The sequence below is a fragment of the Pseudonaja textilis genome, chromosome 2, assembly GCF_049901715.1.
Source record: "Pseudonaja textilis isolate UNSWEBS1 chromosome 2, rPseTex1.2, whole genome shotgun sequence".
NCBI classification, from domain to species: Eukaryota; Metazoa; Chordata; class Lepidosauria; order Squamata; family Elapidae; genus Pseudonaja; species Pseudonaja textilis.
This window is the reverse complement of record NC_141991.1, coordinates 22,070,004-22,096,390: the sequence shown is the minus strand read 5'-3', so window position 1 is coordinate 22,096,390 and position 26,387 is coordinate 22,070,004. Positions and strand designations below refer to the sequence as shown.

General features: G+C 44.9%; 1 protein-coding gene across 6 annotated transcripts in view; it reads right to left on the bottom strand.

Annotated features, from left to right (window-relative positions):
- Window positions 1-5,003: 5,003 nt before the first annotated feature.
- Window positions 5,004-26,387, bottom strand: part of IL17RC (interleukin 17 receptor C) — a 50,933-nt gene continuing 29,549 nt past the window's right edge. For 4 of the 6 annotated variants that reach the window (XM_026717906.2, XM_087923496.1, XM_087923497.1 and 1 more), the window contains 9 exons: window positions 23,491-23,675; window positions 21,264-21,314; window positions 19,287-19,332; window positions 17,014-17,132; window positions 16,845-16,904; window positions 16,274-16,331; window positions 14,954-15,049; window positions 13,138-13,176; window positions 5,004-8,062 (listed from right to left, as the gene is read on the bottom strand). In XM_026717906.2, coding sequence (XP_026573691.2) covers window positions 7,470-8,062; window positions 13,138-13,176; window positions 14,954-15,049; window positions 16,274-16,331; window positions 16,845-16,904; window positions 17,014-17,132; window positions 19,287-19,332; window positions 21,264-21,314; window positions 23,491-23,675 — 1,247 coding nt within the window. In that variant the 3' untranslated portion in view covers window positions 5,004-7,469. Of the gene's footprint in view, window positions 8,063-13,137; window positions 13,177-13,521; window positions 14,125-14,953; window positions 15,050-16,273; window positions 16,332-16,844; window positions 16,905-17,013; window positions 17,133-19,286; window positions 19,333-21,263; window positions 21,315-23,490; window positions 23,676-26,387 lie in introns of those variants that run through there. The other 2 variants (XM_087923495.1, XM_087923498.1) reach the window with 2 other exon arrangements.

Below are 26,387 nucleotides of genomic sequence, written 5' to 3'. Positions count from 1 at the left end.
AGGTCGTGTGTAATTGTGTCCATCACCAGAATGAACAGCAGTGGTGAGAGCGGAGCCCTGGTGTACGCCGACGGTGATATTAAACTCCTCTGATATCCCAGCTGCTGCTTTTACACGGCTTTTGTGACATCTGTATAGGAGTTGGACCCATTGTACGAGCAGCTCAGGCACGCCGTGATCTCTGAGTGCGTACCAGATGAGATCGTGCGGGACTCGGTCGAAGGCCTTTTCCAAGTCCAGGAAGGCTGTGTGGAGCTGGATTTTTTCTCTCTGTGAGCCTCCATCAGCATCCGCACACCGAAGATGGCGTCGGTGGTGCCGCAGTTCTTGATAAATCCGGCCTGGTTGACGCTGATGTCGACGAGGTCCCGAATGCGCTTATCAAGGACACGTTCGAAGATCTTCATAGTGTGTGACAGTAACCTGACCGGTCTGTAGTTGGAGCAGTCCGCTGGGCTGCCCTTTCCCTTCCAGATCGGAACAGTGGTGCTGCGGTACCAGTCGTGTGGCACTTTTCCTGTGGAGACGATGTTGTTGAACAGCTCGCACAGCCACAATGCCGAGCCCGGTAGTGCCTTTTTCCAGAAGTCGGCAGGGATGTCGTCTGGTCCTGTTGCCTTACCGTTTTTCATGGCCTTGATGGCGTCGGTGACCTCACTGGCATAAATGCCTGAGACTGGGCCTTCAACTGGGTCACCTACGCGGGATTCGTGGGTGTGGGAACTCCTCGGTGGAGAGCTTCTCGTATTGCCGCCACCTCTCGGCAGCGTCTCTGGGGTTCACGATTAAATTTCCCCTTTCGTCGTTGATCCCATGAAACTGGTCAATGTCCAGGGTCTTCCTGTGTCTGCTTTTGGCTAGGCGGTAGATCTCATTCTCGCCTTCTCGCGTGTTTAGCTTCTCATAGATGTCATCGTAGTGAGAGCTTCTGGCTGTCGCTACTGCTTTCTTGGCTGCCTTTTTGGCCACCTTGTATTCGCAGAGCTTCTCGCTGGTCTTGTCCTGAAGAAAGGCCTTGTAGAGCCGTTTCTTCAGGTGTACTTTTCTTTTCTTTAATGTTCTTTTCTTTAATCAAAATAGTCAATTTTGCCATTTCAGTCAACTCCATCAACTTCTACAACCATTTGTCCATAGTGGGAATTGAAATGTCCTTCCATTTTTGTGCAAACAATAGTTTTTCAACATACCATCCCCTACTTTTCATTTGACAATGCAAAGTACAAACTGAGACCTACTGAAAGAAAAATGTATACAAAGCAATCAGAAAAAAAGATGTCTATCATTAAACAGATACAAATTGTCTCCAGTTCATATCTACATATTCAGTGAGTGTGTATACACCAGTGTGTTTGAACAGCTCCAGCATAAGAGGGAGAGTTTAAGACATCCAGATTGAAAAGGGAAGTGTGGGAGGGGACAACTGAAGTGGAACAGAAGATTCTATCAGTTGAATAACAAAGCAAAGAATATAATGTTTGCTCATATTTTGTGCCATCCAAGCCTATTACAACATGAACAGAATAATTCTTCTGGAAAGCAGACTGAAGAGATGCCCTTCCTTGCTCTGGTATTTGAATGTGATCATAATAAGAGTTTCACATTAATAAAAAGAAAATATGAGAAACAAATTGTAGAATACATTGCTCTGTCTTTTCAGCATAGGGATTAAAAGCCAATTCAGTAAACTAATAGGAAAATCAGTGCAGACTCACTGGGAAAATACAGATGGTAGGCAGGGCAATGGAATATGCCTGGTTATGACAGGGATGACAGTGGCCAATAAGAATCAGCGGGAATGTATTTTTCTTAGCCCAGTGTTCTTCAATCTTAGCCATTTGAAGATGTGTGGACTTCAATTCCCAGAATTCCCTACTCATGACTGGATGGAGAATTCTGGGAGTTCAAGTCCACACATTTTTCAGTGGTGCTTTGAGAAACACTGCCTTCGTCTCTGTATGCAGAGCAGCTTTGGCTGTATTTTTGGGGAGGATTTAAATCTTCCCAAATTTTTTCCAACTTGGTTCCTCTTGTCCATCACTGTAATAACAGACAGAGATGGCAGCTACAGAGCTGAGTCAACCCAGTTTGAAAGGACTCAACTTATGACTGGTTGCTTAGTGACTGTTCAGAGGACAGTTACAAAGGTCCCTGAGAAAGGTACTTAGGATCCAAATTTGAAGTTCTGCTCGCATTTTGGGCTCTTGGCATTCAGCCTGCATTTAAGGCCATTTGCAGTGTCCTGCAGCCATGTGAACACAATTTATGACATTTTTGTCAGAAATGGGCATTTACATGGCCAAAAACTTTCCCCAACATACAACTGATGTGTTTGCTTTATGAGCACAGTGTTTGCTTAACAATTGCTGCAAAAATGGTTATAAAATTGGGCATAGTCATATAATGACCCTTAACAACCTCACAACACACAACCATAATTATGGACTTAATTATAACAGATAACAGATAATCAGAGTTGGAAGGGACCTTATAGGTTATCTAGTCCAACCCCACATCCAAGCAGGAGACCCTACACCATTTCTAACAAATGGCAGTCCAATCTCATCTTGAAAGTCTCAAGTGATGGCGCTCCCACAATTATGGTTGTTACAAAACATTTGCCGGACCAATACAGCTCATCAGTCTGGAACCCACATTACATGTCTGATACTAACACAGTTGAGAAAGTCCAGAAGTATTTCACAAGAAGAGTTCTCCATTCCTCTACTTGTTGCAGAATACCTTATGCTACCAGACTTGAAATTCTAGACCTAGAAAACCTAGGACTATGCCGCCTTGGGTCTGATCTAAGTATAGTATATAAAATTATACATTGCAATGTCCTACCTGTCAATGAATACTTCAACTATAACAATACAAGAGCAAATAATAGATACAAACTCAAGGCTAACCACACTAAACTTGATTGCAGGAAATACAACTTCAGCAACAGAGTGGTCAGTGTCTGGAATACTCTACCTGACTCTGTGGTTTCTTCCCCAAACCCCAAAAACTTGAACCTTAGACTGTCTACTATTGACCTCACCCCTTTCCTAAGAGGTCTGTAGGGGGCGTGTATAAGCGCACCAAAGTGCCTACTGTCCCTGTCCTTTTGTTTCTTTTATTTTTCTTATATGTACTCATTTCTTGTATTCATAACTATGTTTATCCTTATACCTATTATCTTGTAAGCGATTGACAAATCAAATAAATAAATTAAATAAAGTTGAAGTCTACCAGTAGATGTCCTTACAAAGGATGACAAACCTTTTGACCCAAACTTGCTTCATCCCATCCTGAAGATAAAAAAAAAATTACAGAAAAAATAAATATATAGAGGAATTAGGGTTAATTAATCCCTTCAGAGTGTAGCAGAAGCATTGATCTGCATATGTTAGAGTGGATGTCAAAAAAGGTGAAAAGATGAGAGTCACAACTGTGTCATCAAATCCCTGCCCCTTTTTTGCACAACACCTATAAAAAGGGGTATAGCTTCAATATCTTGATTTTTTTATATCCTCGCCTCAAGATGTCCCCGAAAAGAGGCTGCAGTCATTCCAAATAGTAGAGGTATCCTCCAGAGAGTCTCCACCCTGGTAACGTTCTGAAAGGTATCAAAAATCTGGCTATTTTCCCAGGCTTTGGGATAGGGCACAGTGTGAACCCTGTAACATTTTCTTTGTTTTTATAGTTTGTCTTGCTCCTGTTTTTATAGAACATCAAGTACCCAACGTCTTTGGGAATAAAGTATTCTTTCAAATTATGTAAAAGAAATAACTACCGTGATTCTCACAAAATAAGGCCGGGCCTTATTTATTTTTGACCCCTGAAAAAGGGCTAGGCCGTCTTTTCGGGGGTGACTTAATTTCCTCCCCCACCTAGAGCGGCCCATATGCACATACCTCGCCGCGAGGCCGCTTCTATTGGCTGTCGAAGGCTCCCTGAAGGCAGAGTTCCCAGCCGCTTCAGGATGAGGCGTGACTGCCCGTGTCCCCTCGCCTTTAGGCAGTCTCTTTCGGGCGATGGAAGCTCCCCAAGTGCAGTCACCAGCCACTTCGATCAGCCGGTAGAAGCAGCCTCGGGGCAAGCGCACACACACACACACATGCACTCCCCTTGCCACGAGGCCACTTCTATTGGTGGACAAAAGCTCCCTTGAAGGCAGAGTCCCCAGCCGCTTCAGGGCGAGGCGTGGCTGCCCATGTCCCCTCACCTTTAGGCAGTCTCTTTCGGGTGATGGAAGCTCCCCAAATGCAGTCACCAGCTACTTCAATCAGCCGGTAGAAGCAGCCTCATGGCGAGGGGAGCGTGTGTGTGCTGGTGACTGCATTTGGGGAGTTTCCATCGCCTGAAAAAGACTGCCTAAAGACGAGGGGACACAGGCAGCCCCGCATCGCCCTGAAGCGGCTGGGGACTCTGCCTTCAAGGGAACTTTCGTCTGCCGATAGAAGCGGCCTCGCAATGAGGGGAGTGTGTGTGTGTGTGTGTGTGTGTGCACTTGCCCTGAGGCCGCTTCTACCGGCTGATCGAAGTGGCTGGTGACTGCAGTTGGGGAGCTTCCATCGTCCGAAAGAGACTGCCCTAAAGGCGAGGGGACATGGGTAGCCACGCCACTCCCTGAAGCGGCTGGGAACTCTGTATTCAGGAAGCTTCTATCGGCTATCAGGGTATTCTAGCCTGGGCTACCTGCAGGGCACTCCTAAAGGCAAGTTTTCTCCCCATCCCCCCCGCCCTTCCCCCGCCCATTTCTCTTCACCTCGTGTAGTTCTAACGAATGATGTGAGAAATGGCGGGGAAAAGCATGGTTTGAATAGGCCTAAATTTTTTGGGGGGGGGCTTAATTTCACCTCATGCATAGAAATCATGCTGGGCCTTCCTATTGGTGGAGGCCATATTGTTGGAGAAACACGGTAAATGCTCATTTGGTTCTGGAAAAATCCATCGGTCTTACAGTTTATTGTTCATGTCTTCAGGGAATGAGGAAACTAAAATAAGTCATCTCCACCTGAGTTTTAAAATGATTTTATTTAAATAAATAAATAAATGAAAGAGCACCTGGCATTTCCTAAAAACAATCTCTGTCTCGAGCAAATAGAACTTCTTTTCAACTATGTTTTTAGGTCCCAGAAATGCTCCAGAGGCATCCTCAAGAAATAAAAAGGGCGAATTTTGTTTGAAAAGAGTTCCCAGAAGAAAAAGTCCAGGATTAAGAGGAGAAGGCTACAGAGCACTCTGGAAAGCTACAAATACAACAACAAGCTTATCCATTTGTTTTCTCATAAATGAGTGTTTTGTGACTATCCACACCCATCTGCCTTGTCATTTTATGAGAGCATCTATGACATGAATAAGTTACCCTTTGACAATTTATGTATTTATGGTAGTATTAATCATTCTTATTTGCAGCATGTTTCTTCTGAGAGGCTTACAGTATTGTCGTCTTGAATCAATTGTCTGCATCTGCAGGAATTCGGCTCTAGATGGCAGTGTTATTAATTAATGTGTATCACAGAGTCATTCAGCTGTAAAGGGCAATAGAAGAAAGTACAGGTAGTCCTCGACATACGACCACAATTGAGCCCAAAATTTCTGTTGCTAAGCAGGACAGTTGTTAACTGAGTTTTGCCCCATTTTACGACCATTCTTGCTATAGTTGTTAAGTGAATCCCTGCAGTTATTAAGTTAGTAATATGGTTGTTAAGTGAATCTGGCTTCCCCGTCGACTTTGCTTGTCAGAAGGTAACAAAAGTTGATCACATGACCCCAGGACACTGCAACCGTCATAAATACGAGTCAGTTGCCAAGCATCTGAATGTTGATCATGCGACCATGTCATCATATAATTTAACAACCAGTTCTCTGCCCTAATAATTTCTTCCAACAACCAGTTCACCAAACTGCTCAGAAACTTAAGAACTGGTTTTCCCGAAGTGGTGCGAAATGGCTGAATCCCACCACTGGTCAAAAGTCACTTTTTTTCAGTTCCTTTGTAACTTCAAACAGTTGCTAAATTGAATGTTTGTAAGTCAAGGGCTACCTGTAGAACATCTTCTGTCAAAGAAACAGGGGATCAATAGACCTGTGCCAATTCTTCCTCTTTGCCCAAAAATCTCCTTAAATGAGCAAAAGGGCTAATCTGAAATATAAAGCCAGAAACCAGGGAATTCTCAAAGCTATTGTGCCTCTGGGATTGCTTTCCTTTCTCCCTCTTGAAGGAAACTTAGTTTGTTTGCCTGTTTGTTTTATTCAATTTCTATAGCCACTCAACTCAACCAAGTGACTCTGGGTGGCTTACAATTCTAAAACAACTCAAACAATCGAAAAGACATTAATAAAAACATCCACCAAATAAATAAAAGAAAACTTTCCCCACACCGACCAAGTGCCCAGTTTGTCCTCCAACCAAGACAAAATGGCTGGTACAGTGGCGGTACAGGGCCCAGTTACTGGGCAGGAAAGGAGCCGACTTGCCAGGACAGCTGGAGCTGAGCAAATCACTCTCATTGACTAATCATCTCTAAACTCTTCCCTGATGCATCCTAAATTGTCCTCATGGAAAGTTTTGTGTCTGGAGAAGAAGAGAAACACCACTTCCAAACAGGAACAACCAAAGATGATTCTAGGCCACCTCAGCACCTGTGACAGAGGTCTCTCAAAAACATTTAGTAATGTACACATTATGGCAAGCAGGATGTGAGGATGAGATCCTGATAAAAGGTGGATAACCTACTCAAAGCCCTTTTCATTTTTAATTAAAGGCTGTGCGAACCATCTGAAGGAACTTTCTGGAAACCAATAAACACATCCTTCCAAACTTGCTGAGGTAGCTGTATGTTCAGTGTCACCGTTCTGAGATGTTTTCCTAACTTTCTGAAATACAAATGCCTACCCTGAAGATCTTTCCATCAAAACCAAGCCACGCTGGGACTTTGCAGGACATGGCTCCCTTGATGCTCCGAGCAGCTAATTTCATGAAGCGCTCTGCACCACTCTAATTTGAGTATTTCTAGGTTTTGTCATCATTGCATTTTGCTGGCCAAGCAGTTGCTTCAAGGGAGCGCAAAGCAAGGCGTGAAGGTGAGAGGCCCACACCTTTGGAGATCGTCTGTTCTGGATCTACTGATGGCCTCTCTTCATATTATTGGCTGGTTACCATTCTGTAATACGATGACAAACTCCTTATCTCTACCATTCCACTTTGAATAGGTACTTGAATCTCACTTGAACCGCTATGCAAAACAAGTTCCCATCCATGATCCAGTCTTATTACACCATCACAGGTCTCTTTCCAAATTACAGAAACAGACCAGCCATTCTGACTTGTTGGGAAAACTAGTATAGACATTTTAGGTCAGTACATTCAGATGTACTTTGACCAGCTCACTTCTGAAAATCTTATTCCTCAAGGATGGTGACAGAATGCATTCTCTCTTTCTATCCTCCAGCTGGGAAAGCAACAATTACAGGTTCTGCTAGCTGGGGTACTTTTGCTGGCATTCATGTGCTGCCTGTTCCAGGCTTTTGCGGATGCACCCTGCATGTCTCTTGAGGCTGATCCTCTGTTGGTGTCCTACCCTGGGGCCAGCCAGGTCCAGCAGGAAGCTAAAGAGCTGAGAGGGCAGAGGATAGACAGGTACTGAACAGAAGAGCTCAGGGATTTCACTGACTGGAAGGAGCTCCTCAAAACAGCTGACAATGTAGGTGGCCCTGGCCTCACCAGCTAGGAAATCAGGCAGGACGCAGTTGAGGGAAGCCAAGAATGTGCTGTCTGGTTTGACGGCGGACCGAAGGAAGTTTTGTTTCCAGCCCAGCCACTCTGCACAACTGGCCACGGCACCATGGGAAAACAGCAGCACAATAACTCCGCCTTCTTGAAGGACCAAATGTCGCTGTGCATGGAACCACTGCATGGGCCCCAGAGACCCCAACTCCCCACGGCTCCACAACTCCAGGGATACAGATGCTTGCAGCTGAGTCAGTGCATCTGCCAGGACGCCCACCACACGCTCATAACCTTCATGATCTGGAGAGTAGAGAATGAGGACCTGTCGTCCCTGAAGCATTCCTGTGGTGAGAAAGAGAGAGAGAGAGAGGAGGTGTTCCATAAACAATGATGAATCTTCCTACCCTACAACATCCCTCTTCTTTGCTTCTCGTCCAGCACTTTCACAAGTGGCTCTCTCAAGTTTGAATGCTTTGTCGTCGTCATTGCAAATACTATATGCTGAAGATCAAATTTTTTATCTTACCTTCCAAACCTTCTCTTTGTATTTTCTCTTCACCTATTGCTGATTTTCCAAAAGAGCAAACCAGAAAATTTGCAATCCAAACCAACAGAATTTGGGATGGATCTTAATGACTGATATATATTCATTCATAAGAATTTGCAATGATATCATTGTTAGGGGTCTTTCAGCCAATTCACCTCTCAAACTTTCTGAACTCAATTCAAACACAGAGAAAATGAATTGTCGGTTTGGAGTATTTGCAGACATATACAGGGGTGGGATTCAGCCAATTAGGACCATTTCGGGTGAACCAGATGTTAAATTTACATCTGGATTGCCGAACTGGTGGTTGAATCAACTGGCTGGCCTCACCTGCCCCTCCCCTCCCAGAAGTCTCCACGTGGCCCATTTTGGATGCAGGTAAGTGCAGGGTCCATGCAGAGGCTCTGGGATGGAGAAAAATGGGCCTTCCGGAAGTCTGGAAACGGGCCTGTTTCTGGCTTCTGGAGGGTCTCCGGATCCTGGGGGAGGCAGTTTTCACCCTTCCAGAGGCCCAAGGGAAGCCTCCAGACCCTGAGGGGAAGACAAAAAATGCCCCCCCCCGGAAGTTCCAGTAGGCCACGCCCACCATGGCCACGCCCACCCAGCAACCAGGCAGCCAGTTGGTTGCTGGGATGTTTGAATCCCATCCCTGGATATGTATGTATGAAAGTCCAGCATGTTTGGGAAGCACCAGCTAATTTATACTTGCTCTTTCTAAGCCACAATTCAGCACCAAAGTCACTTTAGCTAATCAGTGCTTGCTTTTTGGCTGGTAACTGAATACGGCATCCCTTCCACTTACAGCTATGCTGAACACCTGTGCCTTCTGCCTCTTCTCAAAAAAAAATTAAAGAGAGTACAGGTAGTCTTTGTATGCTGTCCAGCCAGTGTATGGGAACTGAATAGTTAGATAGCAATTGTGAGCTGTCCCCTTAAGGGAATGCATCATGGTAAATGTAGTTAAGGTATCCTGGGAAATGTAGTCCATGTCACCTGACCACATCTGTAATCCTAATTGGTCACTAAATTGACCCTCGAGGGGTTGGGGGAGTTTTCCTTGCTCTTGGCTGAACTCATGGACTCGTGGTAATTGTTCTACTTCTATCGCTACAAGACAGATATGCAAAGAATTGGTCATTAAAGAAAAACTTCATCACAAATGTGAGTTATGAGGATACCTGACGAACCAATAAAAGTACTTTGTTATGGATGTTTTGTGGAATTTATTTATCTGCATCTATACAGGATACAGAACACTTTGTTTAACGAGGATGACCTCACCCCTTTCTTACGAGGTCTGTAGGGGGCTTGCATAAGCGCACCAAAGTGCCCACCGTCTCTGTCCTATTGTTTCTTTTATTTTCTTATAAGTATCCATGTATTCATAACTATGTTTATATCTTTTGAAGTCAAAAGAGTCATCAAACTATATGTACCAAAAACAACTCCAAAAGCTACAAAAAACGGATTACCCATAACAATAAGGAAGCTTCAATCCAAAAAGAGATCACTTTGGTGGAAAAACAAATCTGGTCACGTTGCCAACTTCAAAAGCTGATACAAAAATTTATGCCACCAGATAAAGACTGAATGCACCAATTCTCACATTAAACAAGAGGAAAACCTTCTAAGCACCAATTCCATCCCTGCTTTCTACAATTTTGTAAACAACAAACTAAAAGACTCAAGGTCCATCCCACCCATGAAAGGACCTAATGGTAAAGACCGCAGCAACGACACCATTAAAGCCAACCTCTTTAACACATTCTTAGGCTCAGTATTTGTAAACAGCAATGGATCATGCCCAGTATTTCCTAGTCGAACCACAGAAAACTACAATGATCTAATACATATCGATTTTACAGAAGACAATGTTGAAAAAGCACTACGCAATCTAAAACCATCTCTATCTATTGGACCAGATGGAATATGTGCCTACTTCTTAAAAAAGCTATCCACTGCCATAGCCAAACCTCTAAACATAATCTTTGAAAAATCTTTCAGGACCAGCTCCTTGCCAAACCTATGGTCACAAGCCAAGGCCATCCCCATCTTCAAAAAGGGAGACCCCAGCCTAGTTGAAAATTACTCTTTATGCTGTGTCACCTGTAAAGTCATGGAATCAATTACTAACCAATCCATTATCCTCCACTTAGAGACAAACAACCTACTCTCTAATAAACAATTTGGTTTCAGAAAAAAACTATCCTGCAAACTGCAACTCTTACACTGCAAAAACATATGGACTACACAACTTGATCAGGGCAAAGCAATAGATGCAATCTACATAGACTTCTGTAAAGCCTTTGATTCAGTGGTACACAACAAACTACTCCTAAAACTAAAATCTTACGGTATCTCTGGACACCTGCATAACTGGATAGAAGCATTCCTGTCAAACAGACAACAAACGGTCAAAATTGGGAGCGTCCTATCAAATTCTGTACCTGTCAACAGTCTCCCCCAAGGCAGTGTTCTAGAAGCAACTCTCTTCATACTCTACATAATGACCTTTGTGATCATATTAAGAGCAACTGCGTCCTCTTCACTGACGATGTAAAGCTATTCAACACAGAGACAATACTGCTACCCTTCAAAAAGACCTTGACTATGTATCAGAATGGTCAAACAAATGGCATCTTCAAATCTCAACAAACAAATGCTCTGTCTTACATATTGGCAAAAAAAATCAGAAAATAAAATACAGGCTGAATAGTCAAGACCTTGTTGATGATCCAAACTCTGTCAAGAACCTTGGAGTACTCATCTCTAATGATCTAAGTGCTAGAGCCCACTGTAACTACATAGCCAAGAAGGCATTAAGAGTTGTTAACCTAATCCTGCGTAGCTTTTTCTCTGGTAATATTACACTACTAACTAGAGCATACAAAATACATACAAATACAGCTCATCAATCTGGAACCCACATTATGTATCTGATATTAACACAGTTGAGAAAGTCCAGAATATTTCACAAGAAGAGTTCTCCACTCCTCTACTCATTGCAGAATACCTTATGCCACCAGACTTGAAATTCTAGACCTAGAAAACCTAGAACTACGCCGCCTTCGGTCTGATCTAAGTGTAGTACATAAAATTATATATTGCAATGTCCTACCTGTCAATGAATACTTCAGCTTCAACCATAACAATACAAGAGCAAACAATAGATACAAACTCAAGGTTAACCGCACCAAACTTGATTGCAGGAAATACGACTTCAGCAACAGAGTGGTCAATGTCTGGAATACTCTACCTGACTCTGTGGTTTTTTTCCCCAAACCCCAAAAACTTTAACCTTAGACTGTCTACTATTGACCTCACCCCATTCCTAAGAGGTCTGTAGTGGGCATGCATAAGTGCACCAACGTGCCTACTGTCCCTGTCCTATTGTTTCTTTTATTTTTCTTATATGTATCCATGTATTCATAACTACATTTTTACTTATACCTGTTATCTTGTAAGCAATTGACAAACCAAATAAAATAAATAAATAAAAATAAATAAAACTTATAACTATTATCTTGTAAGCAACTGACAAATAAAATAAATAAATAAAATAAATAAAGTATAGGATCAGAAATCCCATTGCTAAGTAACGCAATTGTAAATAGAAAAACCACATGATTTCGTTGGCTTACAATTGCAGTTCCAGCACTTCTAGTTGCTTTTGTTAAGTGACTCACAATACGCAAGGACCTCATATGACCATGACGATGTGCAACTTCCTGCCACCTTCCCAATCGACTTTGCTTGTTGAAAACCATCAGGGAGCATCAGTAATTGTGATCGTTTGACTGTGGGATGCTATAATGGCCATTACTTTGAGAATCAGTCTAAGTGCTTTCATAATTTCAAGTGGTCACTGAATGAATGGTTATTAAACAAGGATTACCTTTGCATTTGGTAGAATTGTCTTTTTTACTTTACCAATAGAAGAGAATATTTGCAGCTCAGGGCTGAACTGTGGAGTCTTGGTGTTGTCTGAGCTTGGTTGTTTTCTTGCAGATGTTTCATTATCAAACTAGGTAACATCATCAAGAAACTGAATGAAATGTATGCAAGAAAACAATGAAGCTCAGAGAGCACCAAGGACCCCTTGTTACTGTGCTCAGCATATTAACAAACGTCTATTGGCATTCAGATTCCAATGCTAGTGACTGGAGTAATATATATATAGACATTTTTTCCCCCTGATCACACTGACAAACTGCTATAAGAAGGAAGGAGGAGTGAGACCAGAATGACGTCCACTGAGAACACAGACTTCTCTTCCAAGCACATAGCACTGATCCCCAAAGAGGCATTTACTACTTAGAAGTGACATTTTCCCATTCACAGATAGGAAGTTATGGGCCTAGAAAATTGCTTGTAACAATGTGTATTGATCAGGGATTTCCTCTCATCCCACTTCTGGGATTCCGACCGTCTCCTGGAACTTTAGCTTGGAAAGATTTCTGTCTGTAGGTGAGGAACAATAAGGGAAACTGCTCTTGAGTAACTCGACATATCCTTCTTCAGTTTTGGATCCCAACATCAATCTTGTCAAACTAAAACAAAATTACTTGCATCACTAAAGATATTCTTCAAGAACTCCTGCGAAGGAGCTTTCTTGACCTTCTTCCTCCCAACCAAACTATCTAAACTTCGCTGTCTCTTGCTCCTTTGGAATGCAACCCTTCCTTTCTGGGAATCCAGACTACATTCCACAACAGTAAATTCCATTTCTGGACAGAAATGAAAAGCTGAGGATTAGAAAAGATACAGAAGGATTTGGGGATTCAAGAGAGGGATGACAGGAGATTCCCCAAAGAAGAATTATTGGCATAGATTATCTTCTAAATTCTACAAGACCCTCTGTTGCCTTTACCTCTGGAACTGTAATCTTCTTTCAGGATCTTGAACCAGCCTGTAAATATAAAAAAAATATATGAATGGGATTTGTGTGTATGTGTGTGTGTGTGTGTGTGTGTGTGTGTGTGTGTGTGGAAGCCCACTCATTGTCAGATCTAGTGTGTTTGGTAGGGCAGATCCTTCCCTTCCTCCTCTTCAATCGCACAACAAATGTACGTATCCCAAGGGTCTGAATAAACAGCCAGAAAAAGCCACCATGACTTCATATGCAAATGCACAGATGATCCACAGCTCTTCCACCATATTGAACTTAAACTTGAATGCGTTGAGTGAGTATTCTGTCTTTAACTTAACTTTCTGGTTGAATATAAAGACAGTAAGATAAACTCTACAAAAGCTTCCATACAAAGTTTCTTTATTGGATTGTAATAGGCATCCTCAAGGTATAACTCACAGTTAGGTTGAGATTCATCCAATGTCCAATCTTTGCATAGTCGTCTTCATAGTGTGAAAATACAATTATCTTCACCCCATAACAATGGAGCAAAGGGAAAGACACCAGCACGATGCTGGGATCCAAGCAAGAATAAAATTGACCCAACCAAGGGTCAATTCAGTGACCAATCAGGATTACAGATGTGATAACTGACATGGACTACATTTCCCATAAGGCATTAACTACGTTTCCCATGAGGCATTCCCTTAAGGGGACAGCTCCAAAATTCCCAATCAACTATATACTGTCTGATCAGCACAATGAGAATGAAAGAATAATTAAATAGGAACAAGCCTGTGAACTCCATTCAGAGCAGAAATTAAAAGCTAAAGAGAGCAAAGGAGAAAGAGAGATTTGTGAGATTTGGTTTTGTGGGAATCCGGCCTCTAGAAGAAAGAAAAGGTCCACCAGAATAAAACCAAGAGATGATTCTCTTGTTCTTCCTCTTCTGCCTTAAGATTCTTTGGAGGAAAATGTAGATGGGTGATCAGAAAGGAAGAAGATCACCTGGGGGAAAACCAAGGGGAAAGAACATGTGGAAGAAAGAGAAGTCGCTGGAATAAATGAGTGAGATGGAAACCGTTAGCATATCCAGTCAAAGTGTCAGAATCCATAAAGCACATTTTTGATGCCTTCAAGTCATTGTTGACTCCTGACAAATGCCTGGACTAGTCTCTGTAGTTTTCTCAGCAAGATTTCAGAAGTGGTTTTCTCTTGCCGCCTTTTTTTTAGGGTTTAGAGAGAGGGACTGGCCCAAGGTCACCCAGCTGGCTTTGTGGCTAAGGTGAGGCTAGAACTCGCCATCTCCTGGTTTCTATCCTGATGCCTTAACCACTAAACTAGGCTGGCACACACACTCTCTCTCTATTTACTCTATTAAAAATTAAAATTGATGCAGCCACTATTATTTCTCATGATCATTTGATGGGATTTTAGTAGTATTATTTTTCAACATAGGCTGGCAAATTCACAGACCCCCTGAGGAACTCACACTGAGGTTGCTGTTAATGACAGGGCCGCCGTAGTGCCAGTTTTTGAGGATCTTTGAACCAAAGCGAATCTTTGAACTTGGCTTGATTACCAAATAGCAGTCAGTACAACTGCTTGGGCAGAAACATAACGCGTGAAAGGCAGTAGAAAAACAATCATGGAAACACAGTGGAAGGCAAAATCCTAAGTTAAGGGAGGCAAATGAATTAGAGACATGGCAGGATTCTTAGCCAAGGCTAGGATGAAGGGGGTCATGAAAAGAGGAAGGGAATAAGTAACCGAGGCAATACTCATTGAGTATGGCAGCATAGGAGTAGATTTGGTGGTTGAGAAACAAAGAGGATACCTTTTACAGCTTCTTTCTTGAACAGGAGCATGAGTAGAACACAGCAGCTACCTAGGAGGGTGACCAACCAGATCAGTACCCAGTAGGTCCGGGGATCTGCATCAAAGTACAGAGAGCAGGAATTCAGTACCGTACTGTGGATGAAATTAGTCCCAGCCCAATTTGCACAGCCCACCCCTTTCTATTCCTGACATTTTCCCATTGGCTAAGGCTGAAGGCAAAGTCTTGGGCAGATAGTCCTGGCTTCACTTTAAGGTAGACTTCTTTAAGTGTCCGGGACTAGGAGAGATGCCATCTTTAACTTGTTTCCCCCAAAACAGTTAATACACAATTTGGAGAATCGTACTAGATTTGCAGCTGCTGTTGGAGGCAAGGTGGCAGCTGTGGCTTTTCATAAATGTATTTTTGTCATTGGGGCCCATTCCTGCGTCAGGAGGCCCAGTTCATAGTCACTGATTTCTTAGTCACTTCCTCACCGGACAACTGCAATGCACTCTATGTGGGGCTGTTGTTGGAGATCACCTAGAAGTTTCGGCAGTTTTGGAAACCTTGCACAATACATGAAGTTTTAGATGCCCATGTTTCACCCCTGTGGGCTCCCAATTTGCTTCTGGTTGCAATTCAAGGTGTTGGTTTTCATTTTCAAAGCCCTGTGTGGCATGGGGCAGGGTTATTTGAGATATCACCTCTCCCCAAGGGAGAGGGTCCTACTAAATCAGATAGGGTGAGTGTATTTTGGGTCTTCTCCATTCAACATTGTTATTTGATAGGCTTTCTTCATAGCAGCATCTGCTCCAGGGAAGACTCTTCCCTCAAAATCCAGAGGGCCTCGGCCTTCCTAGCTTTATGGAAAACAGTGGAGATCTGTTTCTTCCCCCAGACAGCAATCAGGCTGGGAGTTTTGCCCAGCATATACTAAGCAATCCAGAGGTGGTATTCAGCAGGTTCTGACCAGTTCTGGAGAACCCGTAGCAGAAAATTTGAGTAGTTCAGAGAACCGGCAAACAAAATCCCACCTCTGATTGGCCCTGCCCCCATCTATGCTCCGCCTCCTGAGTCCCAGCTGATCAGCTGGGTCTTCTTTGGTTGCCCTGCACAGGAGAACGGAGCTGGAAAGCAGGTTAGTGGGGTGGGGAGGGAATGGAGATTTTACCGCATCCTTCCCCTGCCACGCCCACCAAACCGGTAGTAAATTTTTTTGAATCCCACCACTGACTTAGCAATCCAATCATTTTCTATGTAACTGCTACTCTAGTTTTTTGATGTGGTGGGTTTCTAAGTAGCATTCCTAGTCTTTAATCTCAAAGACAAGACACTCACAATGCTCCACTGAACATGCCCAGAATATAGTAGCATTGGTCCCTTCTTCTTGCCACACCTGTAGAAAACATCAAAGAAGAACTGTCTAGTAAAAATATTCACCTGTCAAGCGCCACATAAGACAAAGGATTTATTGGCACGCATTATATAAAAGCAAGTACGTCCTATCTATTGTTCACTTCCTCCTTCTGGATCATAGTGTCCCGCTATAAAGACTTCCAGATCAGAGGTGGTATTCAGCAGGTTCTGACCAGTTCTGGAGAACCAGTAGTGGACATTTTGAGTAGTTTGGAGAACCGGCAAATACCACCTCTGATTGGCCCCGCCCCCATCTATTCTCTGCCTCCCGAGTCCCAGCTGATTGGCTGGATCTTCTTTGGTTGCCCTGCCCAGGAGAACGGAGCTGGAAAGCAGGTTAGTGGGGTGGGGAGGGAATGGGGATTTTGCAGTAACCTTCCCCTGCCATGCCCACCAAGCCATGCCCACTGCACCACACCCACCAAGCCACAGAACCAGTAGTAAAAAAAATTTGAATTCCACCACTGCTTCCAGCCATTGTTTTAGTACTCACCTCTGTGCATTTCCCTAACTGCATACTCTTCCTCAGGTCTTCCTCCAACCTCCTTCTTCTCTGTAAAGAAGGAAAGGGGTGTGGGGAATGAAAGGAGTACTGGATTTCCCACTGCAATAAGATTCAGACTGACAGAAGGAGGAAGAGAAAGGCTGGAGAAAGGCCTTACTGTATTGGAGACTTGAGCAGGGGAGACCCAGGTGCCTTGCTCCATAATTTGAACTAACAGATTTCCCTGGGTATCCCGAATCTCCTGAAACAGTAGGTATTGCTGACTTTTTGGGACATCTAGGAGAAAAGAAAAGCAGCATAAACGACTGATCTCATGGATTTAGATGCAGTTCTTGCATTCAGAGACATTTTAAACCAGGGGTGGGCAAACCTTTTGGATCGGGGGCCACATTGACTTTTAAAATTTGACAGACGGGCTGGGTCAGCACAAGATTTTTGGGGAATTGCCCCCCCCTTCCCTCCCTTCTTCTCCTCCTTCCCCTCCCCTCAGAGGCCCCCTGAGTTAGGAGTTGCTATCGCCGGCACAGCTCCGCGCGGCTCCAGTCTTGCATTGCCTCAGGAAGGGAAAGGCAAAAAGGAAGAGCCGCGGTGGCACTTTGCAACGGCAGCAGCGGCACCGGAGGCTCAGGCTCAGCAGCTCCTGGTTTTGCCTTTCCCTTCCCAAGGCAACGCGGGACTGGAGCCGCGCAGAGCTGCGCCCGCGGTAGCAACTCCTGACAGCCCCAGCCGGACACCTGAACGGAGCCCGGGCGGAGGGAAAGCAATGGGCGTTCCCTGGGCGGCGACCTCGGCCCCGCCACCAGGGAAGCGGCTGCCCAGCTCCGTATTGTGTGTGCAATTTTATGGCGCATGGCGCGGGGTCTCTTTTAGCCGGCCCCAATTTTTTTTTCAGAGGGGAATTTTTTTTTCAGAGGCGGGCCATATTAAAATGACCAATGGGCCGGATGTGGCCCGTGGGCCATAGTTTGCCCATCCCTGTTTTAAACCAAACAGGATTCTTGGTGAGACTCTATTTTTCCTAAGCATCTTTGGAACCAGGAATGGTAGATTTTGAGAAAGCTTTGCATTCCAGTGCCCTCTCTTTTTGAACTCAAAACACTGCTTGTGTCTCATGTGACAGGCCTGTGCATCATACAAAAAAGAACACTCCTGTTATCACAGCCATTCGTTGCAAGCCCTTCACCCTTTCCAGCATGCCAGCATGCCTTCCTTTGTGCGTAAAATGAGGGGAGAGAGAACTGTGGCTGTTCTATATTAACATTCTTGAAACCCTGAATCCTGATTGGTCCATACGGACCGCAACTTGATTGGCTAACTAAACTCCTGTGATTGGTGCGCTAAGAATCTACCGTGATTGGCCGAGCCGATCGTGGGAGATTCAAAGCGCTGCCATTGGCCGCTGAGCTGCCGGCCGGCTGAATAAAGCCAAGCGGCTCGCAGGTCTTGAACTGAACTGTATATTCAATAGAGAGCTGAATGTGCACTTTGAGTCTCACCTCTCAATGCGACCTGATCTACCCGGGACCGATCTACCAGACTTAACAGTGGCATTAATGCTTCTCTAAGAGGAAAGAGTAGGGCAGAAACCCCTTCAAATGGCTGTGGGAGACTCCCTTCCTAACGCTCATCTCCATTGGGCTCTTTGCATGGGGCAAATCGATTGCTGAATAAAAAGGAACAGCAAAGGTGTGCAAAAAGTTGTGTCCAAATTAGAATCTTGGCCAAGGGTAAAGATTCATCCTGACCACAGGCAGGATCCCAAAGCCAATTTTTGAGTCTGCTTTCTCTCCCCCCCCCCAAGCCCCTGCTTCCTCTATTTCATTTTCCACAATATTTTTTAATCTCTGAAATAAGTCTCATGACTGATTTTCATATTTCATATCCTGGAACCACTTATTTATTTGTTTAGCATATAGCATCTACAGAGATCATGCAATCATTAATATGTATATGATCATACACACACACACACACACACACACACACACACGCACGCACACACGCACAGAGTATATATAAAAATAAATAAAATGTATGCGGACAATAAAAATACATGAGATAAAATATTAATCCATGAGAAAACCACAATAAAATCACCATAATATGGAGCCATAAGAATTGCAATGGGAGAGATGTTATAATCTGATATCAAAGGAAGCCTACCATTTAACTACTTGTGGTGGGGCTGGGATGAAATCATCCCAGGTACCTTGAAATTTCCTGAGGGGATATTTTTCAACTATATGTATTGTTATATATTCTGGTGCACCACAGTGCACCACAATGCATCACAGTTGCATTGTGGCCTTCTAGCCATTCCCCACTTAAAGAGCTTCCTGGAACCACTTTTGGAGCCAAAATAAATGTTGCAGAATAAACATAACTGCTAATTGTGGGGACAGTCTGGCATGCATCTACATTGGCACTCACCATCCTGCAGGCAGCTTTGGAGGTAGGTGCTTCCATTCCTTCTTACCTGTACAAAGAGGAAAAAATTGGATTGCTGGAATCTGAGGAGATTATCATGATCACATTCATGATTTGTGGTGGAAGCATTGAAGTGCTTCCGTGCTGAAAGGATTAGCTGGTAACATCACTGATGCCCAGGGGATCCCAGTTTAAGGTTCCTTTCATTTCTCCATTAATGTGCCCATTGAAGTGGTACCTAATACCGTATCTACTCATGATTCCTCACTTTCAAACTGCTAGGTTGGCAGGAGCTGGAGTGAGTCACAGGAGCTCACCCTGTCAAGGAACAGCACTTAGGCCTCGCACACAAGCTTGCTGAATATGAACCCAGCATCCTAACCATGTGCCCCATCACTTATCACATAATCACATAAGAGAATCATTTCTATTTAATAATAATATGTGGCTTTCTTGCCCAGGTTCAAATCTGGATAGACACTTATGGAAGTGCAATGCGGAAATAAATTGGAAGAAAAGTGTCCCTAGATCAGACTTGTCCAACCCGCGGCCCGCGGGCCGCATGCGGCCCAGGTCGCCTCTTAATGCGGCCCAGTGCCCACCCCAACCTTCGTGCCAGAGCCAGCGAGAAGGAGGAGGAGAGGCAGGCGTGAGGCAGGCGTGAGGCGAGCGCCAGGCCAAGCAGCAACAGAAAAGGCGGGCGCCATCAGAGCGCCACCTCCTGCTGTTGCCGCCGCTGCCCCCGCCACCGCTTCTGCCCCTGCTTCCACTTCTGCCCCCGCCATCGCTGCCGCTTCTGCCTCCGCCACTGCCACCGCTTCTGCCCCTGCCACTTCCGCCGCTTCTGCCCCCGCCGCCCCTTCTGCCCCCGCTGTCACTGTCCCTTCTGCCCCCACTGCCGCTGCTTCTTCCCCCGCCACCGCTGCTGCTTCTGCCCCCGCCGCCGCTGCCCCTGCTGCCGCTTCTGCCCCCGCCGCCGCTTCTGTCCCCGCCGCCACCACTGCCGCTTCTGCCCCGCCGCTGCTGCTGCTTCTGCCCCCGCTGCCGTTTCTGCCCCTGCCGCTGCTGCTGCTTCTGCCTTCTAGTCCTGCCTCATCCAGCCAGGCCATTTGCAGGAGGAGAGGTAGGCGCGAGGCGGGCGAGCTTTCTCCCCCACCCTGCAAAATTTGGCTGGAAAATAAACCGTGATAAAAAAAACCGTGATAAAAAAACCGTGATAAAAAATAAATAATTTTAATAAATAATTAATAATAAATAATAAAAACATCTCACTAACTTTATTTCCAAATAAATTTAATATGTTAACTATGTTTTCTATGGTTTTTTTGGATGATCAGGTATCGTTACTGTTATTTTATTTTATGTGCGGCCCAAACCAAATTTTCATCTTCTAATGTGGCCCAGGGAAGGTGAAAGGTTGGACACCCCTGCTCTAGATGTAATTTTTCTGTGGAAGTCAATAAAACAACAGAGACCTTAATTTGGAGTTGGATTATACTCTGTCTTATTTGTATATAAAATGTGATTTTGCTGCAAGCTGGTAAAACAGACTCTCAAGTGGTGATGGTTATTTTATGTGACTTAGGCATTTGCTTGGGAAACCGTAGGCAGTTTCACCTTATGCATCTAGACAAGGGTTTTTCAACCTTGGCAACTTTAAAATGTGTGAACTTCAACTCCAAGAATTCCCCAGCCCTCCTGCCATCTTTAAATTGCCAAAGTTGTTAACCGTGATCTAAGAGATAGATCTAGCTACACAGGGTGGATGAAGCTCAGTAAAATCACAACAGCAGCTCCAAGAAGCAAAAAGTCACTGAAGTCCTCCCTCTCCCCACTGTTAATCAGTCTGAACTCCATTTTGGAGCAATGAGAGAATCTCTTTTTGACTTTTGATGTCTGCTAAAATAATCCAGCCCCGTGGAGGATCCTTGGAAACTTAAAGTATGGTTGCCCATTTTTTCTCAATTTTTCTGTTCCTACCTGCACACAGAGGTTAGGATGAGGTCTCAATCTTGGGAACTCTTGTGGTTCCTATAAAAATTGGGAAAATCAATTCTGTTACAACCAAGCCCATTGCAGAAAAGCTGGAACCCAAAGTTATGTGTGCGTACTGTATGTCTGCCCTCTTTGCTCATGCACAAAATACAACTCTCCCCTGACTGCAAGGAGCTGTTCTTGTCCTACACACTTCTTTATCTTAGTATTGTCTCTTTTTGAAGTTTATCCTTCTGTTGCTTGACCTCCTCACACATTCATTCATTCATCCATCCATTCATCAAACTGGGCTGCGGTGGTGCAGTGGTTAGAATGCAGTACTGCAGGCTACTTCTGCTGACTGCCGGCTGCCTGCAATTTGGCAGTTCGGGTCTCATCAACTCAAGGTTGACTCAGCCTTCCATCCTTCCGAGATGGGTAAAATGAGGACCCTGATTGTTGCGGGCAATAGGCCAACTCTATAAACCGCTTAGAGAGGGCTGTAAAGCTCTGTGAAGCGGTATATAAGTCTAAGTGCTATGCTAAGTGCTATTGTTAGCTACACCTAAAGTCTCCAATGAAATGCTTACAAACCTGGCATCTAGCCCTTTAGCAAATCCTTCAGGCATCAAATACCAAAGGTTGCTTTTTCTAAGACAGGAATGCAGTGTCAAAGGATAAGTATGTCCCTCAGCCCAGCCTGATGAATGGATGGATGGATGGATGAATGTATGTGTGAGGAGGTCAAGCAACAGAGGGATAAACTTCAAAAAGAGACAATACTGAGACAAAGAAGTGTGTAGGACAAGAATAGCAACAAAATCCTACCAATTGATTAATCTGTAATCAATTAGTATCAACATTACATTGAATTAATGAAATAGTGTTGGAATATTTAAATTAATTAATAGAATGAAGACAAATATAGGTGTCCCAGGATAATGTTGCGGGATCCAATCTGGGCCAGTCACTGGGACTGAAGGTTTCGTCTTCCAAGTTTTTGGACTCATGCTGGCACCCATCTTCAGGAAACTTCTCCCTAGCCTTCAAGTTCCCTGAACATGGGGTTCAGCACGAGTCTGAAAGCTCAGAAGGGGTAACCTCTGATCCCAGTGACCGGCCCAGATTGGATCCTAAATTAATTAAATTGAATTGATATATTTGGAATTGAGCCAGCATGGTGTAGTGGTTAAGGAGAGGCCTAGAATCCAGGAGACTGAGTTTTAGTCCTGACGGGGACATGCTGGGAGACTTTGAGTTCTTTCTAAGTTCAGCCTACCTCACAAGGTTACTGTTGTGGGGGGGAAATAGGAGGCAGGAGTATTAAATAAATTCACTGGATTGAGTTGACAAAAATGCATCTTACAAAGTGAGGGGGGAGGGAAAAAATAATAATAATAATAATAACAACAACAACAATAATATACTCCTGTATACCATATTTAACATTTAAATATGACTATTCCTATTGTTTCCATCACAAAAATATAGTTGTGTATTTTAGAGGGAGTGCACTAAAATTTTTCAGTGACACAAACTCTTAGACATGGCATCTCTTTCCACCTATGAACCTCTTCCATCTAGAGGTCTTCTGGAGAAATGAAGATGTCAGATGCATCATATCTCAACAGGGCCCTCAGATTTCTAAAAGAGGAGGAAGGAAGGAAGGAAGGAAGGAAGGAAGGAAGGAAGGAAGGAAGGAAGGAAGGAAGGAAGGAAGGAAGGAAGGAGCAAGCGAAGGAAGGAAGGCAGAAAGGAGGGAGGGAGGAAAGGAAGGAAGGAAGGAAGGAAGGAAAGAAGGAAGGAAGGAAGGAGCAAGCAAAGGAAGGAAGGCAGAAAGGAGGGCGGGAGGAAAGGAAGGAAGGAAGGAAGGAAGGAAGGAAGGAGCAAGCGAAGGAAGGAAGGCAGAAAGGAGGAAGGAAGGAAGGAAGGAAGGAAGGAAGGAAGGAAGGAAGGAAGGAAGGAAGGAAGGAAGGAAGGAAGGAAGGAAGGAAAAACTGCTACTTAGTGCAAAAATGGAAGAAAAAACAAAAAAAGAAGGGAAAAAAAGAAAGGAATTGGGGAGGGAAGAGAGAAAACATTGCAACAGGTTTATATTTTGTAATTCTTAGTGGAGATTTTTACCAGAATCCCTTTAACCTGGCAGTGGCAGCATACTGACATAAGACTTGTTCTTCCTCTCCTGTTTGACGTTTCTCTTTCCCCTCCCTCTTTTTTGCTCTCTTTTACCTACATTTGGAATGAGGGCCAGATGCAGGTGGGGATGCAGAGGGTGGCAGGCAAGCTCTTCCATCCGCCAACAGGGAACCAGCTCTCCTTGCAGGTCACATGGAGCAGAAACCAAGCAGCTCAAACTCTCACGAGAAGGGTGAACTTCCAAGCGGCTGTGTGCCCAGGCCCTGGCCAAAGCTGCTCGGTCTGAAATGAGAGTGTTGCACTTCTAACAAAGTCTGTAGCGATTCTCAGTCATCCAGGGTTAGGTCATGATTATCCCGAAGATGCTTTTTCAGGAGGCAGCTGGACCAGTGGCGGTATACTGCTGGTTTGGGCCGGTGTAAAAAAAAAAAAAAAGGCTCCGACGATCAGCTGAGTGGAGAAAGAAGAGAAAAGGGCAGGATCAGCCCCCTCACTCACCTCTGCACTTTTCTCTTCTTTCTCCTCTCAGCTGATTGCCGCTGCAGCCCTCAGCTGGTGTGTGGAAAGCTGCGTGCACGCATTAGGGGTGTTATGTCCCCGGGGCTGACACAAGTTCCCCATCAGGTCCATTCATTCCGCGGGGGCGTTTGCAGCCCCCATTGGCTGGCTCCCTTCGACAGCCGGCTATAAAAGCCGGCTGCGAGGTCGAGCCAGTCGCTGTTCGTTGGTAGGTCTGCCTGTTAGAATGTAGACGCGACAGCCCCCTTTATTCCCTGAATAAAGCGTGTTATTTGGAATGCTCTGGTGTGGCCTCCCCTTTTTCCGATCTATAACATTGGCGACGAAGGTGGGATCTGGCCAACCAGCAGCAATATCAAAGAGCTGAAAATCACACACCAAAATGCTGAACCGTAGCCGTGTCGTGAGAGCTCGGTCAGTTGTGGATTGCAGAAGTGAAAGCGGAGTGTGTAGCCGCTCCGTGTAAAAAAAAAAAAAAAAGCTACGTGAGAAGCAGGGCACTGAGAGCCTCAGCCGCCCAACACTGGAGCGCAGAATTCAACCGCTGTGTTTCGGATTCTGCTGTTAGCAAGCTTGGCGCTGTACTCGCAGCCGCCAGAACGCATTGGGCGCGCGATTCGAATAGCTGTCAGCACGACGCTACAGCTATAGCCGCCTACGCCTTTGTAAAGGCGCGAAATTCAAACGGAAGTCAGTTACGGGCTACAGCCATAGCCGACAGAGTCACATAGAGCGTGAAACACAGAGAGAACCTCTAAGAGCTGAAACACTAAGCTGGGGCAGAGCTGCAAGCTACTGCTGCCACACTTATCAGGGCCATTGTATTCCCAGTGAGATTGGTCAGTCTACCAACAGACTGAAAACCCAATATGAATTCAAATCCGGCGTTTCCGCCATTTAAGCCAGATGAAGACAAGTGGGACTCTTACAGAAACCGTTTCAATCACTACATTGATGCCATTGGTCTGGCCGATGCTACAGAGAACAGGAAGAAATCGTACTTCCTGAGTTACTGCGGGGCCGCAGTGTTCGATACCGCCACAGCGCTATTTGCACCCAGAGAATTAAAGAGCGTCCCCTGGTCCGAGCTGTTAGAGACACTCTCCAATCATTATTCCCCAAAACCATTGCAGATCACGAGACGTTTTGCCTTTCGTATGAGGAAGCAAGCAGATGGGGAATCTATCAATCAGTATTTGGCCGCCCTGAGAACCGCAGCTCTCCACTGCGAATTTAAAAATTACCTAGATGACATGCTCCTTGACCAACTCGTCTGTGGAGTCAGAGACTTAAGATTGCAGAGGCGCTTGCTGGCTAGAAAAGACCTCAACCTCACTCAAGCGATCGAGGAAGCCTTGGCAGCGGAGCTAGCGACCCAGTCAGCCGCCGAAATACAAGGGAGCGCGGCCAAATCCAGTCCAGTCACCATCCATTCAGAGGAGGCGGTGAGCGAAGAAGACCCCGTTGAGCACTTAGAAGTTCATCGGCTCAAACCATCCAAGCAGCCACAGGTAGGAACTAGGCCTGGGAATGGCAACGCTTCCAAACACATCCTGTTGTGCCTCGCCTGCGGGGGTTCCCATGCCAGAACGACTTGCAGGTTCAGGAACGCTACCTGCAACAATTGCGGCAAGAAAGGCCACATTGCCAGGGCCTGCCAGGCAACACACGTGGCTCCACAAAAGTCAGCGTCCTTTTACTCCCCTCCGGGGCCACCCAGCCAAGTAGAAAATTGTTACACGTGCTACCAAGCTAACCACACTTTTCTGACACCTAACAAAATCACACTTTCTATCCATTTAGAAGGTAAACCCTGTCTTATGGAAGTCGATACCGGGTCAGCACTCTCGATCATCTCATGGAGCACGCTCAAGAAACTACGACCCAGCCTGTCCAGAAACCAGCTCCAGAAGAGTCGTCTCACCTTGAGGGACTACCAGGGGAAGAACATCCCAGTACTCAGAACAGGCAAGTTCCTCGTTAAATTCAAATCCTTTAAAGGCCATCTGCCTTTAGTGGTGGTAGATGGTGCCCACCCTAGCCTTTTGGGGTTGGATTGGTTCCCCTATCTCGGCCTTAGCGTAACGGGAGTTCATGCTGTCTCACCTTCCGATATCGACTCGCTATTTTCGGACTATGCTGATGTGTTCAGCAATGAACTGGGTTGTTATAAGGGTACGCCCATCTCCTTTTCAGTGGACCCCCAAGCAGTTCCCGTCCGTTTAAAGCCACGCAGAGTACCATTTGCTCTGCGTTCTAAACTGGACGCGGAACTGGATAAATTGCTCAAACAAGGGGTGATCGAGCCCACGGATTTTGCTAAGTGGGAGACCCCAATTGTCACACCTCTAAAAAAAGATGGCAGTATAAGAATGTGTTATGACTATAAGACCACAATTAACCGCTATCTACAGACTAGCGCATACCCAGTTCCGGTAATCCAACACTTACTACACACATTTGAACCAGGAACCA